The sequence below is a fragment of the Ruditapes philippinarum genome, unplaced genomic scaffold (assembly GCF_026571515.1).
Source record: "Ruditapes philippinarum isolate M1 unplaced genomic scaffold, ASM2657151v2 ctg584_1_1_1_1, whole genome shotgun sequence".
Classification (NCBI taxonomy): domain Eukaryota; kingdom Metazoa; phylum Mollusca; class Bivalvia; order Venerida; family Veneridae; genus Ruditapes; species Ruditapes philippinarum.
This window is the reverse complement of record NW_026854286.1, coordinates 150,688-169,626: the sequence shown is the minus strand read 5'-3', so window position 1 is coordinate 169,626 and position 18,939 is coordinate 150,688. Positions and strand designations below refer to the sequence as shown.

The following is an 18,939-nucleotide window of genomic DNA, read 5'->3' as shown; positions in this document are numbered from 1 at the left end:
AAGAAGTTATTTTACATGTAACGACAATGGCATGAAGAATCTATCTTGAGAGGACAAAAACCCCGCTTATCGTTTAATTAAAACTATTCTTAAGCAATCCTTAACATCTTAAGTATTCTGTATATACTTTATATTGGGACTGTGTTCTATTTTTTTTTCTCCATATCTATATGTGTATAAATATGCCTGTCTGTTTGAAAATTAATGCATTTCTTACACAAACGTGAAAATCTTCATTTATTTTTATAGGTTAACATTTTCCCTGTTCAGATTAGAAGTGACTGTGCTTTTTTTAAATATTGATGTATTTAACACATGTTATGTTTGATTTTACTCAATCTCAATAACCTTGATAATGTCTCAAACCCTTTCCTTCCCCTTACCAGTGTGTAGAAAGAGAAGATTGGTCTAGAAATCATAGGTTAAAGTCCCTGTAATAGCCAGTCATATTTCTTCCTTTAGTATGACACAATAGTACTAGTTGGTCCAGGAAGTTAAGACTTGATAGAAATAATCTTAATGCTTTCTTATTATAAAACTTGGGTTATTACATTATGTTTCATAACAACGTCTTAAAGCCTTTAAAAAGCTTGGCATGAGTCTTGAAATATGTTGGTCTGAGTCCTAAGGTTGGTTGACCAAGTTCTCTTGCAAATAACTTGATATATAAGTCCATAACATGAAAATATGCTTAACCCACCCCTAGCACTAAAAAACAACACAAAGACAAAACACAGAAATGTCCAGCATGTACACAATCAAATTCACTGACTGTCCCCTTACCTCAGAAACCCCTGTTTAAAACCTTACTTCCTCCCACTCCCTATATCAATCTATATCAATACTAACACCACCTATGTGCTTCTTCCAATAATTTTTAACATAAATTTGCCATACTCCATACAGTTGTCATTAAAACATTTCTATTCATCAAGTTTGAATTTACATTGTATGTATGTAACTCTTATTATGAAAATTACTGGGTATGTGGGTTAGTCATGCAATCTTTCATTCAATATGATATTTTGTTACTCAGCTTGAAATGTGCATTATCAAAGACTAACTTTGTACCTTGTATTGACATTTTTTTGTCCATTTATGAGTTGTTAAGATAGGAAAAATTAAGTACACTTATAGTTATTGCTATGAATTTTTTTTTTAATGCTTTCATTGCCTGTATTAATTTATATGTTAATATATATCTATATTTAGAACATAAATCTATTTTTAGAAATATAAGATTTTTTTTAAAAATATTGATTTATCTCTAGTAAGATTTTATGATAATATTACCAAATCATTTGATCTTAAATAAGAGATAGAAGTTAAAGACTGTATATACAATGAATATTTTAAGCTAAACAATCCTTATATGATAGCAGACTGTAGATTAGTTTAAATATATTAAAGTTTTAATTAGCAAATTTGCAAACATGTTTCAACTTTACATCACAATGTGTATGGATTAAAAATTAGAATAACACATAGTAAATTTCTTTCCATAATGAAATGTTGGCAAAGAGTGACCACCGTGTAATAAGAACCAAAATTTGAGGATGTCTGTCTGTCTGTCTGTCTGTCTGTCTGTGTGTGTCACATTTTGACAAATTGATGCTATTTCAGTTATGAAAATAAAACTTCATACATGGTTACATCTTTTTGTACTTAAGGACTATAACTCCTCAAAATTTGGGAGTTATTACCCTTTGAAATTTTTCATACTTTACTTTTTAACTATGACATAACTTTCTTTTTGGATTATAGTGCAGAACTACTTATAAAGATCTGTCCATTACTTTTCCTTCATGGGATCTATTCATCTATTAGATTTTAAACTGATACATCAAATTATCTTAAGCTATGTCCCAAACAAAAATAAAGTATGAAAAATGACAAAGAGCAATAACTCCAAAATTATACCTTTGGAAGTTACAGTTCTTATTCAACAAGATCTATTTACTCAATCTCAATAACCTTGATAATGTCTCAAACCCTTTCCTTCCCCTTTCCAGTGTGTAGAAAGAGAAGATTGGTCTAGAAATCATAGGTTAAAGTCCCTGTAATAGCCAGTCATATTTCTTCCTTTAGTATGACACAATAGTACTAGTTGGTCCAGGAAGTTAAGACTTGATAGAAATAATCTTAATGCTTTCTTATTATAAAACTGAGGTTATTACATTATGTTTCATAACAACGTCTTAAAGCCTTAAAAAAGCTTGGCATGAGTCTTGAAATATGTTGGTCTGAGTCCTTTAGGTTGGTTGACCAAGTTCTCTTGTGAATAACTTAATATATAAGTCAAAATATAAAAATATATCTAACCCACCCTAGCACAAAAAAATAACACAAAGACAAACAAACTCAGAAATGTCCAGCATGTACACAATCAAATTCACTGACTGTCCCCTTACCTCAGAAACCCCTGTTTAAGACCTTCTTACTTCCCCCTATTCCCTATATCAATCTATATCAATACTAACACCACCTATGTGCTTCTTCCAATAATTTTTAACATAAATTTGCAACCAATACTCCATACAGTTATCATTAGAACATTTCTATTCATAAAGTTTGAATCTACAGTGTATGTATGTAACTCTTATTATGAAAATTACTGGGTATGTGGGTTAGTCATGCAATCTTTCATTCAATATGATATTTTGTTACTCAGCTTGAAATGTGCATTATCAAAGACTAAGTGTATACTTTGTATTGACATTTTTTGTTCATTTATTAGTTGTTAAGATAGGAATTTAAGTACACTTATAGTTATTGCTATGAAAAAATATAAAAAATTATGCTTTCATTGCCTGTATTAATTTATATATTAATATATCTATATTTAGAACAAGAAACTATTTTTAGAAATATAAGATTTTTTTTAATATTGATTTATCTTGTAAGATTTTAGGATAATATTACCAAATCATTTGATCTTATATAAGATATGTAAAACTGTAATATATACAATGAATATTTTAAGCTTAACAATCCTTATACGATTAGCAGACTGTAGATTAGTTTAAATGTATTGAAGTTTATTTAGCAAATTTGCAAACATGTTACATTTTACATCAAAATATGCAATACCATGGACTGAAAATTAGCATAACACATAGTAAATTTCTTTCCATAATGGAGTTTTGTCAAAGAGTGACCACCGTGTAATAAGAACCAAAATTTGAGGACGTCTGTCTGTCTGTCTGTGTCACATTTTGACAAATTGATGCTATTTCAGTTATGAACATAAAACTTCATACATGGTTACATCTCATTGTGCCTAAGGACTATAACTCCTCAAAATTTGGGAGTTATTACCCTTTGAAATTTTTCATACTTTTTTTATCTAAGACATAACTTTCATTTTGGATTATAGTGCAGAACTTTAACTTAAAAAGATCTATCCATTACATTTCCTCCATTGGATCTATTCATCCATTAGATTTTAAACTGATACATCAAATAATCTTAAGCTATGTCCCAAACAAAAATAAAGTATGAAAAATGACAAAGGGCAATAACTCCAGCATTATACCTTTGGAAGTTACAGTTCTTATTCACAGTTTCTTTATAACAAGATCTATCGATTCATGTAGATTCAAGTTGATGTTTCATTTTTTTTTCGAGTTATGGCTCCATATGATCTTAATTGTGTTGATGTGCCCAAAAATCAAACAAACACAAAGAAACAAACTAACTTATGGTGGAGTTAGGGGTCTTAAGGTCAAGGGCATTATTGCTGCAAGTAGAGTTTTACACTTGTACTCATGCATCCTTTATGTATTGATGGTTGTCTATCATAATTGGTAAGTACATAAACTTGAGGTTATCCTGTTTAGGAGTTTGAATTTACTTGGGTCAAGGTCATATGTTTATTTGTATGTGATAAACTTTATTTAGAATTATTGTTATATGACTTGATATACATTTTTTTCTGACAAGAACAAGGAGTCATGTCAAGTCATATAAATTTTCTCATATTTTTTTTTGAGTAAGTGATGGGTAAACCTTTTTGGCAAATTGGTTAATGACAAGAATAAAGATTGGGGCATGTGTGTTTTCCATATACAGGCTCTTGTTTATACTTAATTTACACCAGGGCATGGTTAAAAAAGTGTTTGTGGTATCAATTTGAAGCTTATACATGTAGATGGATGAAAAATGAAATCATTATTATGTCCATGTCAGACGATTTAATACAGATTAATGGCCCTTGATTAGGTGAAATTATTGTATTCTGCTTGAATTTAATAAATTTGCTACTATTGGAAATAATTTAGTTATGAACAAACGGATTGTCTTCAATTGAACAAATCAAAACTCTCCAAGGAAATCAAATTGAAACTGACCTTGACCTTTAGATGATGTTGACCTTCTAGGTCAAATTATTAAATTTACTTAAAATTGGCAATAACTTTGTAATTGATAAATTTGATTTATGCTTGGACAAGACTAAGTTTGAGAAAACTCATCACAAATGACATGTTAAATAAAGTGTGGCCTTGACGCTCAAAGACCTTGACCTTTATGGTCAAGTTATTAAATGTTGCTAAAATTGCCGTAACTTTACTATGAATAGACAGATCTGATTTTTATTTGGACAAAACTACACTTAATATAAATCCAAACATGTTGAATTATGTATGAAATCATCCATGTGCTGTTGTTAGTAATAACCAGTATTTACAGTGGATATGAATTGTTGTAGTGTCCATATTATGGTGTATAGTGTTTATAATTTATTCCACTTGGTTAAGTGTTAGTGACATATTTCATTTGGTAGGTGTTTTTGATTTTATTTTACTTGGAGCAGTGTTCAAGTTTTATTTGTTTACATTTAGTAATGTTATTGTTGACGTCGACTGCTGTCCAAAAACTTCCAACACTGGTCATATTTTTATGATTCTCAATGGATTGCCTTTATACATGGTTGAACACAACTAGACTAAACTTGGCCTTCACTAATAAATGACCTTGACATTCAATTTTGCTTGATACATGCCATAATAACTTTGTTATAAATGAATGGCTTGTGTTCAGTTAAACTTTGAAATGAAGTTTGTAAATTTGTAAATGGATTGCCTTCATACTTGGACACAACAGTCCTGATGAACTTGACTTTAATTTTTATTTGAATTCATTCAAACTTGAAATTTAGATTCAATTATTTACACAAAAGAAAATGTGGTGGGTCTTCTTGCATTTGGTGCAGTGTTCATTATATATTTCATTTGGTGAAGTGTTTATGATGTATTTCATTTGGTGCAGTGTTCATTATATATTTCATTTGGTGAAGTGTTCATGATGCATTTCATTTGGTGCAGTGTTCATGATGTATTTCATTTGGTGCAGTGTTCATTGTGTATTTCATTTGGTGCAGTGTTCATTATATATTTCATTTGGTGCAGTGTTCATTATATATTTCATTTGGTGCAGTGTTCATTATATATTTCATTTGGTGCAGTGTTCATGATGTATTTCATTTGGTGCAGTGTTCATGGTGTATTTCATTTGGTGCAGTGTGTTCATTATATATTTCATTTGGTGCAGTGTTCATGATGTATTTCATTAGGTGCAGTGTTTATTATATATTTCATTTGGTGCAGTGTTCATGATGCATTTCATTAGGTGTAGTGTGTTCATTGTACATGTATATTTCATTTGGAGTGTTTTCATTATATATTTCATTTGGTGAAGTGTTTATGATGCATTTCATTTGGTGCAGTATTCATTGTATTTTTTATTTGGTGAAATGTTCATGATGCATTTCATTTGGTGCAGTGTTCATTATATATTTCATTGGGTGCAGTTTTCATGATGCATTTCATTTAGTGAAGTGTTCATGATATATTTCATTTGGTACAGTGTTCATTGTATATTTCATTTGGTGCAGTATGTTCATGATGTATTTCATTTGGTATAGTGTTCATGTTATATTTCATTTGGTGCAGTGTGTTCATGGTTTCATTTTGTATAATGTTCATGTTTAAGTGGCATTCATCAATACTTGGTGCAGTGTTTATTATGCCCCCCACCAAAAAGGTTGTTGGTCATACTCTGCTGTCCATCTATAAATCATTTACACCTAAAAAGATTTTGCTCAAACTTTACTCAAACTTGATCATCTCAGTAAGACGATGTTCAAAACCCATGCTGTTACTGTGCAGTTGAAGGTGAAGGTCACCCTTGAAAGTCAATTATCATGAAGGATAAAGGTCACCTTGAAGGTCAATTGTCATAAATGTTAAGGTCACCCTTGAAGGTCAAATATCAGACAATTTCTTATCTTCCCTTTATTATAAAGCCTTTGAAGAATGTTCTTTTCACTTGGCTCGAATGTCTATCTCAAAAAGTGAATTTGAAGAACCCATACCGCCCTTGTGCTGGCTTAAGTTATAGATCAACCCCTAAAGGTCAAATGTCAAACAAGTTTGTTTTCCAGTTTACCTCTTCAAAGTTTTTCTTCTATCTTCTACTGTGTCTGCTCAGGTAAAGGGTATTTTTGGTAGGTATTTGAAAAGAATAACTATCATGTTTTTTTGGGTATTTTATCATCATATCTTGATTTCAGAAGAGTGTTAATTATATTTAACAGGTCTTTAGAATGAGTTAAATATATGAAGGATGAGTCTTCTTCTACTGAACATTGTTGGGTGGAGGACTTGATATGAGTTTGATCTGGCATTTTGTATGAGTAAAGGAGTTTATTGTTGGATATCATATGTAAAACATTCCATAGTGAAATTTTGTATGTTATAGATTTGAATATAAAAAATGAAGAATGTATAAACATCATTTTTAAAATGACAATCAAAATCTTAGATTGTATTAAGGCAAAAGTTGTGACATATCATACTGCAGTCTATACTGGTATCTGACTTTCAAGTTATATAACAGAAAAATATGTAGAGTTACTATATATATAACTAAAACTGTTAATATCATTAAGTCTATGATTTACCGATGGGATACAAAATGATATATTTGATATGAAATAAATAAAACAAGGTGCAATAGAGACAGAATAAAGGTAAAAAAATTGAATGGAAAAAAACTATCATGCAAAAAAAAAACCTTAGCTTGAGAACATTCATTTAAACCCACTTGAGTAGAGATTTTGCATACCGAATGTACGGTAATGCATCTAGGTTAGGCTTGCAGACGATGTATGCACACTATATGCATAAAGTCTGCACTACCACATGTGCATATTGTTTACGTTTCGTCTGCTTTTTGCAAAGGTGATATATCTACATGTGTGTGTTTACCGGTGTAAAACTAAAACAGTCGCAGTGAAAGTTTAAACTTCAAAAATTCTGGATTTTTATCAGATTTTAATGAAGTTTTGTCCAGAAAGAGTTGAATTAAGAGTTTATGGATATTATAAATCATGGATCATATATAAAGTCTTCAGCAATTGGTAATATTTATAAAAAGTTTAAACGATAGATACGTGAAAATATTTCTTTTTTTTCAAGGTTGGGGGAGGCCTTATTTCGTCTTTTTTTGCGGATATCCGTGTGTAAACGGCTACGGCGTTGGCCGCCATTTTGGGGATTCCAGTGATATTAACATAATTTTCTACGACTACAAGGAATTATTCACATATCTACGACCTGCTTAGAACTGTGTAAAGTATTATACAGAGCTTGTCTCGTTGGTTTTTTTTTTTACGAGATTTTGACGTGTTAAAAAAAGAGAAACAAAAAACGTAAGCGAGGCTCTTGCCGACGGGGCAACGGTCCTCGAACGGCGCTTCAATGTTATTTTTTTAACTAACAAATTTCTTTCTAGTGTTAGAATCAGGAAGTGACCATTATATGTTGTTTCTATTTATTGTAGACTTGCACAATTTCAGTGTTCTATTGTATGTGACTGCAGGAAATGGAACCATATACTTTTCAAGTATCTATGTCAATGACTATTTCACATATAATTCGTATCTAAATGTTTAATCAGAAATGGTGACTAGTAACTCTTCCTTAATGTCATCTTCATATTGTGAGGCAATTAGGTCATTGTCTATACCATTTTGTTTTTCAACTGAGTCATCCATACTGATAACTTGATCTTCCTTTTCTACTTTTCTATGTTCTGACTTTGAGTGTTTTGGACTCCTTATGTGTTGAATTTTAAGACTTTTTCCATTATTATATAATTATATAGTTATGTTCCTTGTTAATTTCATTGATCATAAATTTATGTATAATTAGAAATGGAATGGAATGTTTGGTCACATGGCATAGATGAGTAGGCTGGCCTGTATCTAAATGTTTGGGATAGGCTTGCTGATATTTGATCTAAGACTGAGAACTGCAATGATTGATATGTTGTTTCAATAAATATTCCAGAAACACCAACATTATTGCTAATACTGTAATTCATGATTCTTTATTTGATTTCAAGCGCTGATATCTCATGACAGCATTCTAATTGTTTTATTCTACTTTTATTTTGAATTTATCCACTTTTCCTTTTGTTTTATATCAGTCCCATTTGTATGACATTTCTCACTGTAGTCGTTGCTATGTAAATGTCCAGAATGATGTCTTATTATTTTACAATTTTCCTTTTTTTGTTGCGTCGACATTTTTACCTATATGTATTGTGTCATTTTGCTGCTAAATCAATTTTGTAACTCTAAATAATCTGATAGTCAACATACTTTTGATATACTTTTTATGTTATGCATTTTCTTGTAAAATCGCCACTGAAGATATTGTTCTGATTCTTGTTTTTTTTGTCATTTAATTTTATGCGAGACACTTACCTTCAATAAAGGTACATTTGTATTTCACTTCACATCTAATTATAATTGATAGGTAACGTATTTACCTATTATTTAATGCAACTTACATTATCATTTATTCAATGTACTAATACATTGCTCACTACACCATGGCCTGCCATATATGACTCACACATACTATATTCAATGTACTAAAATATTACCCTGAAAACATGCCTTACTATCACCCTTTGTTATATGACTCATAATATTCAATGTAGATAAGCATTTTTCAGTTACAGTGTCTTAATTACTTTGACCTTCAATTTATGTCTTACTTTGACTTTCAAACTACGTCTTTCTTGCACTAATATATTTTGTTCTAAATACTTCCACATTTAAATTTGTTTCACTATAACCCACATCTTGGTCGTCGGGGACATGTATATATTGTTTAAATCATCATGATGTTGCCATGATTTGTTAAATTTATCCTGTTATGATCATGTTGCCATGATTTGTAAAATCTTTATAACTAGGTCCCGTTATTTTATTCTGTTAATGTGTTACCACACTTCTAAATTTTGGTCTTACTCTGAATGTCACAATTTGTAAAGGTCAAAACTATAGGAGGCACCTTTACAAATTGTGACATTCAGAGTAAGACCAGAATTTAGAAGTGTGGTAACACATTAACAGAATATAATAACAGGAGGTCCTAAAAGGGACTGACCAATGGATATGTCACTATATGACCATTACCTGTCTTATTCAAATTATCAGGTTATTGCATTACAATAAGAATTTCATTACAAACATGTTTTTTAGCAAAAGAACACGTGTCAATGTTTGTAGTCAAATCTATTGCTATTCAAATAAAAGGTCACCGGAGGAATCTATATCAATTAGCCCAGAAACTAACATGATTACTTACTAGTTACAAACACCACTAAATTTTACAACACTGAATTTTAGTGGTGTGATAAAAAGTAATTAATGATCAACATTATTTTTTGTCCAATCACATTGCAGTATTTTTTCAAATTTCTGCTAAGTCTAAGTATAGGTTAAAGTTTATTAGTATGTATTTCAAAATTAAATTGGTCAAGCGCGGCACAGCTGCGCAACCAATTTAATTTTGTAACTACGTACTAATAAATTATAACCAGCTTAGTGTTTTAAATTACTTTTATAAACAGTCGAATTACTACACTGATTAACAGTTTACCGATTTACCAAATGAAAATTGTTACGATTCATTTGAAATACTGCAATCCTATTGGACAAAAAATAATTTCAAACACTAACTTTAATGTGTATGAGTTAGTTTTCTGACATTATCCTGAAAATTATATAATGTAAAGGCAAGTTGACAACATAATTAGAGAGAAAGAAATGCATTTATGTAAGAATTGTAATATTTAAAATTGTATTTTAACATCTTCAATCTTTTCATAATACACCCAATAACATTCTTTCTTCATCCTGTTGGAACACATCAGACATACTTGAAGTTATCATTCTCTTATATCCTGTTCTCTTATTATAAATTGTTGTGGTAGAAAAAATTCAGTATGTTTCTTCTCAATAAATTATCCACAAATTGCATGTACGCAGACTTATATTTTCTGTTGCCTTTTTTTTGTTGATATTATATATAAATTTGATTTATCCTTCTTTCTGTCTATCGTTTAGTTTGTCACAAGTTTTGTCATTGAATCTAATCATTTAATGACTACTGTAAAAGATGGCATGATATTTGATACCTTTCATGGATGTGACTGGTCATACCCTGTTACCACACAGGGGCATTTTCCCCTGTCACCAGAGGCCTAAATGAAGCCTCATTTCTAATCTGGAATAGGCTCTTTTATTCCCAATTTCAGAAGAAAAAAAATCCCAATGGCAGCCCAAAAAATCACACTGTGAATATTCTTCATGTAAGACCTTTAAGTCTAAGCCTGCTGGTGACAACAGATTCTGCCTGTGCAACCAGTGCAGACTAAGATAACCTGACAAAATTTGTGCCATATGATCGTGGTCTGTTTACCATTTTTGGAATTGTTCCCCTAAAAATGATAGTTTTGTCTAGATTAAGAGCTGGACATTTAAGATCTAAATTAAGAGCTGGACATTTAAGATATTCAGCTGGTTAATGGTAAATTGAAAACTCCCAGTCTTGCAATGTTTTTTCTTGTTTTAAACTTTCTTGTTATCCTTTTACCATACCTTGTTACCATGCCTTGATCTCTTGTTACCATCTATTACCATTTGATCTTGTTACCATGCCTTGCTCTTGTGACCACATCTTGATCTTGTGACCATGCCTTGCTCTTGTTACCACATCTTGATCTTGTTACCACACCTTGATGTGATAATATTCAGTTGCAATCATTTACATCCTGTTACCACACTTTGCTTACACTTTAATGTCATATCCTGTGCTATTATCTCTTTTAGTCTTTCATATTCTGTTACTACATCTGTATTTTCTCTATTAAATTATTTTACATATTGTATTACTTATATTTTCTCTATTAGTCTTCCGTATTCTACTACACTGACATTATCTCTATAAGTCTTTTGTATTCTGTTACTACACTTATATTATCTCTATAAGTCTTTCATATTCTGTTACTACACTTATATTATCTCTATTAGTCTTTTGTACTCTGTTACTACACTTATATCATCTATATTAGACTTTCGTATTCTGTTACTACACTTATGTGATCTCTATTAGTCTTTCGTATTCTGTTACTACACTTATATCATCTATATTAGACTTTCGTATTCTATTACTACACTTATGTGATCTATATTAGTCTTTCATATTCTGTTACTACACAAAAGTCTTTTGTATTCTGTTACTACACTTATATTATCTCTATTAGTCTTTTGTATTCTGTTACTACACTTATATTATCTCTATTAGTCTTTTGTATTCTGTTACTACACTTATATTACCTGTATTAGTCTTTCATATTCTGTTACTACACTTATATCATCTCAATTAGACTTTCGTGTTCTGTTACTACACTTATGTGATCTCTATTAGTCTTTGGTATTCTGTTACTACACTTATATTATCTCAATTAGACTTTCATATTCTGTTACTACACTGACATGATCTCAATTAGACTTTCGTATTCTGTTACTACACTAATATCATCTCTATTAGTCTTTTGTATTCTGTTACTACACTTATATCATCTCTATTAGTCTTTTGTATTCTGTTACTACACTTATATCATCTGTATTAGTCTTTAGTATTCTGTTACAACACTTACAGGGACTAATGGCTCACTCAGTTTTGTTGTTTCATTCTTAACGTCTCAATAGATCTTTTAATATCCTGTTTTGTTTAATTTTACTACAATGACTTCATTGATTAATTTATACTTTGCCATGGCTCACAGATAACTTCCATATTCCTCCTAATGAAAATATGAGCCGAGTCTAATTTTAGATTGTCAGATAAAATAGGTCATGTTTTTTTTATTAATTGATTTCCTCATTGTTTTTTTAACTGCTTTGAATTTAATATGGATCATGGATATAGTCTGGATTTACTGTCTGGTGTGGTTTCACATTGGTGGTTACAATATAAAGGCAAGTCATGGTTCCCCACTGGTAAAGGGAAATGCCTGAAAATGATTTGATATGATCAGAGATAAAAATCAAATATAATTCATGTCATTTACATGTTTTTATCTTCAGTTTTTACCCTATATTGGCATATTTGTAATAATTGACAGCCAAATTCCATGCATAGCTGGCTATTTTATGTGTAGAGAAACATTGCAGTAACACTGTCATTTGTTGAATTTTTGTGATGCCGATTTCTTTCATCCTGTACTGTCAATGTAGTACAAACCTTTGACACCATTTTGTTTCCTATCTTTTAAATTGTTTGTTGTTAAACATGACGTCAATTAGTGACATTCAAATTGTTTGTTGTTAAACATGACGTCAATTAGTGACATTCAAATAGTTTGTTGTTAAACATGACATCTATTAAAACATGACATCAGTTTGTGACATTCAAATTGTTTGTTATTAAACATAATGTCAATTAGTGACATTCAAATTGTTTGTTGTTAAACATGACATCAATAAGTGACATTCAAATAGTTTGTTGTTAAACATGACATCAATTAAAACATGAGGTCAGTTCGTGACATTCAAATTGTTTGTCAAATTGTTTGTCAATGATGTCAATTAAAACATGACATCAACAAGTGACATTCAAATTGTTTGTTGTTAAACATGACATCAATTAAAACATGACGTCAATTAGTGACATTCAAATTGTTTATTGTTTAAAACATGACATCAATTAAAACATGACATCAATTAAAACATGACATCAATTAAAACATGACGTCAATTTGTGACATACAAATTGTTTGATGTTAACATGATGTCCGTAGTTGACATCAGTTTGTGCAGAGTAGTAAAATTCTTTGATGAGCTCAATAGATAATATGCCAGAACACTTGGCCAATTCAACACAGTGAGAGAATAAGGTCTACTCGGTGTGAGGTTTGAGTTTTTTTATCACCCATTATAGAATATCGACCTAGCACCCATGAACTGCTAGATTTTCGATATCTTGAAGCAGTCTTTTTGGTGATTAAATTTGACAAAGTTTCTGAACTATCAACATTTGGTTTATTCATTGAAACCTGCAAACAATGGATTAGCAAACACAGGAAGTATAATCTTTAAAAAAAACAATTGTGATGGTTTCTAGATTTTCATGATGTTTGAGCAATGTCAGTTTTGTATATGTGTAAAGTTTGCATCATGCTGTGGTATAGGTTACGTGTATATTTGTTTTCACTATAAAAAAAATTATTTTAAGGCTATATCTTACTAAATTATACAAATTATATGTGAAAATGTTGAACTGTACCAACATGTGTTTCTTTTTGTAAATGATCATGACTATTTAGCATTTGAAAAAGGTTTTGGGAAAATTTATATAGGAAAAAGACTATGTAGCAACTATAATTTCAGTCATTTTAGCAATTAGAATTTCAGTCATTTTAGTCTTTGCCCTACTTTTTTGTCCAATGAGAGCACCTAAATTTGAAACTACCAGACAGTCTATTTCGTTTACCAATTCTCAATAGTGTTTATTTAACCAATCATTTTAAAGTCACGTTTATCCGGGTAAACACTACAAGTGCCTGAGAAAAGTAGTTAAACGGCTATTAGTTAATAGGATGCTAATAAGAAAAAAATTAAAGGTCTGAAACGGTTACAATAGCCCTTACATAGCTTCTTTTGTGCTGTTTAAATTGTTTATTTTTGTCTTATTTAGATAGTGTCTTGCTATATACGGAATATTATGTTGTAGTAGCTTTCTGAGGCTCTGTATTTTGCTACGAACAGCGGTGGAAAATTGATATCTCGCGAGACCGAAGGTCAAGTGAGATATCAATTTTCCAACGTTGTGAGTAGAAAAATACATAGTCTCAGAAAGCTACTACAACATAATTTTCCTTTTATTATATACCTTTTCATTTTTTTCAGAAAATGAAATATAATTGTCAAGAAATAAATTCATGACTGACGGATGAATACGTAATTCTTGCAAACCAGCCATGCCTTTAATAATTTTGGTTCCTGTTTCCAAATGCAAAGTAATACAAAGCTAAGATCGCAACCAACGTCAAAAATAGTTCGGCACTTCCATGAAATTATATGGTACCGTATTTGTTACTAACACTAACATTATACGTAAATTTCTATCCGTTGAAGCGTATTTGCGCTTCAATATTTGCGTGTATTTTAGGGAGAAAATTTATAGGTATATAATAATACTTAATATATGCTTAATAATTTTTTTACCTGCTAACACTTTAATATTATATAGATTATAAAAAAATCAGTTAATTCTTGCTAAACTGTTAATTTTTTATTTAAGTAGTGTTACTAAAAGAGCCTTCAAAATATTTTAAATTACCTATACTTTAGAATGTGTATGAAAATAAAAAAAATAACCATTACAAATATTTGTGGCTTAAAGGTAAATTACATCCTGTTCATTTATTTGAAAAAATTTCCCCATGACATGACTGAATACTTTTAATTATTTTTAAGAGCCACTTAAGTTATTTCACTATCAGATTAGCAATTAGAAATTCTGCTTCAAGAAAATATTAATGAGCCGCGTCATGACAAAACCAACATAGTGTGTTTGCGACCAGCATGGATCCAGACCAGCCTGCGCATCTGTGCAGTCTGATCAGGATCCATGCTGTTCGCTTACAGTTTGTCTACTTGTTAAAGGGTTTGTAAGCGAAAAGCATGGATCCTGATCAGACTGCGCGGATGGGCAGGCTGGTCTGGATCCATGCTGGTCGCAAACCCATTATGATGGTTGTGTCATGGCGCGGCACATTTTATGTTATGTATTAAGTATTTGGTGTGGCTTATGCACCAAATGTTTGTGACCTCTCATAAAGTCAGAATGTTGTACCTCCTGACCAGACTGACCCACTTAAATCAGATGACTAATTTTTTTTTCAGCCAAAACTGAAACTTTTATTGGCTGAATTTTATAGGAATCGACTAAACCTTTCAGCCATTGGGCTTATAATCGTAGCAAAAATTTGCATTTTAATCAATTAAATCTTGACATGTTCTATATCTGAAATGGACTAGACATCTATCATTCTAAACAAAAAACATTCATCATTTTAAGGGAAAATTTCAAAGTTACCAAAATGAAAAGCAAACAGTGCAGACCATAAGGGCTGTCTGGTCCAGGTCAGCACCAGTTGTATGGGTGAATTTAGTTGCTACCAGCAGGTTGTTACTATAATTATTATTTTAAACCAAGTTCTAGGTCAAATGATCATTATTATTTCTTTAAACCAAGGTCAATGCTAAAATACCATTATTATTACTTTAAACCAAGATCTAGGTCAAAATACCATGATTATTACTTTAAAACAAGATCTAGGTCAAATTATCGTTATTATTACTTTAAACCAAGGTCAAGGTCAAAATACCTTTATTACTTTATTATTATATCTTTAAACCAAGGTCAATGTCAAATTATCATTACTATTACTTTAAACCAAGGTCTAAGTCAAAATAACATTATTACTTAAACCAAGGTCTAGGTCAAAATATTATTACTATTACTCAAAACCAAGGTCAAGGTCAAATTATCATTATTGTTACTTTAAACCAAAGTCTAGGTCAAGTAACCATTCTGGCTTTAAAACCATAATGTCCATTGCAAATGTCTTTATGTGATTAACCTTTGTGTTCTCTTAAGCGAGGGTCATTGACTGAAGCTATACTGTGGTCACAGCCATATTTCCTCAATATTGTACTGTTACTTTGGAGACTGGTTTAAAATAACTTGGTAAGTTTTCATGACAATTATCACAAAATGCATGTATGTGAAAGATAAAGAAAACTAGTATCATAGTCATCCATTATCTTACATAAACATGGCATGAGTTAAACACTGCATTTTCTTGAGGAGTCACCAGTTCAGTTTACTGTTTACATTACCATGATTATGAATTAATGTATAGACGAAGTTCACTTTCGGGCTGGAATGAAGATTTCTAGGAACGCATAAATTACCTTTGATGTTCATTCTTCATTTAATGTAAATAGCTACATCATAAAATTAATGTATTAATTACCTACAGCTGATTAAATGATACATTAATCAAAGTGCTCTAATCAGTGGTTGTTTCTCTCCTTAATTATAGAAATTACATGATGATGAAAATAAATAAAATGTGCAGTCAATGCAATGTTAATATATATATAAATATATATATTTTAGATTTCTGTCTGCCTTCTCCATTCTGCCCCCAAGAATTATTTTTTTCTAGTTTTTTCTATAAAGTAAGTGCCACCCACTGTTTAACCTGAGGAATTGAAAATCAATTTGATTTCCTAATTAAAGCTTTCATTGCCAGAGATTCAAATTTCTGGATTGAATTTAGAGATTTTTCATGAGTTGGTGTACATGCAATTAAGAAATAACTAGATTTTTTTCTTACCTAGCCAATTTTATTAAATAAAGCTGTTCATTATTTATTTAAGGAATTTAAGGTTAAAAAAAATAACTTTAAAAGCCAAATATATATTACCTCACGTGCTGGCACACAATACTAAATCATGTCAAAAGTCAAAATATGCATGATAATTAGAACACTGGTTGTCACAATAGTATATTAGCCTTATTAAGAAATAATCCGTCAAAATTTAGACTTGCCTAGGCTACCAGTATATTAGCCTCGCTAAGAAATTATCATTCAATTATAACACTTGCCCAGGCTACCAATATTAGCCTTGTTTAGAAATAATCTGTCAATAATTAGACTTGCCCAGGCTACCAGTATATATACCTTGTTAAGAAACAGTCTGGTAATAATCAGACATGTCCAAATTACCAGTATATTAACCTTGTTAAGAAACAATTTGGCAATAATCAGACTTGACAAGGTTACCAGTATATTAACCTTGTTGATTTTAGAAACAGTCTGGTAATAATCAGACTTGCCCAGACTACCAGTGTATTAGCCTTGTTAAGAAACTGTAATAATCAAGACTTGCCTAGGCTACCAGTATAGTAGCCCTTGCTATGAAACAACAAGGCAATACCAGTATATTATCCTTGTTAAGGAACAATCAAGGATATTTTTTCCTGTTTCCATTGGAAATTTATAACAAATATGAAAAATTGTCAAGCTATTTATAATTGGCTGTTGTTATAAAACCATAAAATTATTATACTGTTATGAGATTAACTTTAAATTATTAGAACCAGGAAATATAAAGATCAAATGAAAAAGGAAATAATCATAATAGTTTGTGAATATATATTATATAAATGCTGGAGAATACTTTACTTTTATTTCTCTTGTTAAAAGCAAAGACATGATAATTTGTTTTTGATATGGCACCTTTTTTGTCTTTATTTATTTCTTATAAATAGGTATTAAAACAAAAAAAAAATAAAAAAAGAAATATTATTCTGATGAAAAAAAAAAAATTGCAACCATAATCATTATGAAATAATATTGATATTGCCAAATACAGTTTGTGAAACTACATTGCTAAATAGTTATGGCCCCTGTCTTACACTGTACTAGTGAGTGTTTTCCATATAAATTAACTCTACAGGAGTCAGCCTATTTAAATTTTGTGGTTCTTGCCTGAAGAAAATAATAGTATTTATTTCTTTAATAAATATTGAGAAATGATTATATGTAACTTCCAAATTTAGATGATGTAAAAATGTGAGAAAGTATTTGCTAAATATGCCAAAAATTATTTGTAAGATTTAAGTGCTCAAATTTGTCAGCTAATTCTGAGTACCATTTAATCAGACTTTTGCATGTCAATATGTATATTAGTATGTTTATATAAGATGGTATAATAACATAACAATATTCTAAATGTTAAATAATACATTCATTGTTACAAATAAAAAGCTTCAGAGTGGAAGAATTAAATGTTTTCATGGCATCTCCATTTGTAATCTAATAATTTGGTATAAATAGTGACTCAGAAAAAAACACTACCATTACACCATTACAGACGCCTACAATAACTTGATATTCTACAAAACTCCATGAAAATCATATTTGTTGTGTATAGTTCCGAATGATAGGCTAATATTGTTGTTATCCCCCGCCGATGGAATCGGGAGGGGGATATAGTTTTGGCGTTGTCCGTCCGTCCATCCGTCCGTCCGAATTTCGTTTCCGGAGTAGTTCTCTGCAACTACTGGCTAGAATTCAACGAAACTTTATGGGAATCATCAATATCAAGAGGAGATGCGCATATCGTCGGCTTGTTCCGGTCCGACCCTTTAACTCTGAGTTATGGCCCTTGATTAGTTATGTAGTATGCATATAGAGTAAAAATCGTTTCCGGAGTAGTTCTCTGCAACTACTGGCTGGAATTCAACGAAACTTTATGGGAATCATCAATACCAAGAGGAGATGCGCATATCGTCGGCTTGTTCCAGTCAGACACTTTAACTCAGAGTTATGGCCCTTGATTAGTTATGCAGTATGCATATGGAGTAAAAATCGTTTCCGCGCTACTTCTCTGCAACTACTGGCTGGAATTCAACGAAACTTTATGGGAACCTTCAATACCAAGAGGAGATGAGCATATCGTCGGCTTGTTCCGGTCAGACACTTTAACTCAGAGTTATG

At 30.8% G+C, this 18,939-nt stretch overlaps 1 protein-coding gene across 9 annotated transcripts in view; it reads left to right on the top strand.

The window, feature by feature from the left end:
- The first annotated feature begins 7,187 nt into the window (after nt 1-7,187).
- LOC132739665 (zinc finger protein rotund-like) overlaps nt 7,188-18,939 on the top strand; it is a 44,300-nt gene continuing 32,548 nt past the window's right edge. For 2 of the 9 annotated variants that reach the window (XM_060727413.1, XM_060727412.1), the window contains exon 1: nt 7,188-7,241. In XM_060727413.1, coding sequence (XP_060583396.1) covers nt 7,203-7,241 — 39 coding nt within the window. In that variant the 5' untranslated portion in view covers nt 7,188-7,202. The other 7 variants (XM_060727421.1, XM_060727417.1, XM_060727422.1 and 4 more) reach the window with 6 other exon arrangements.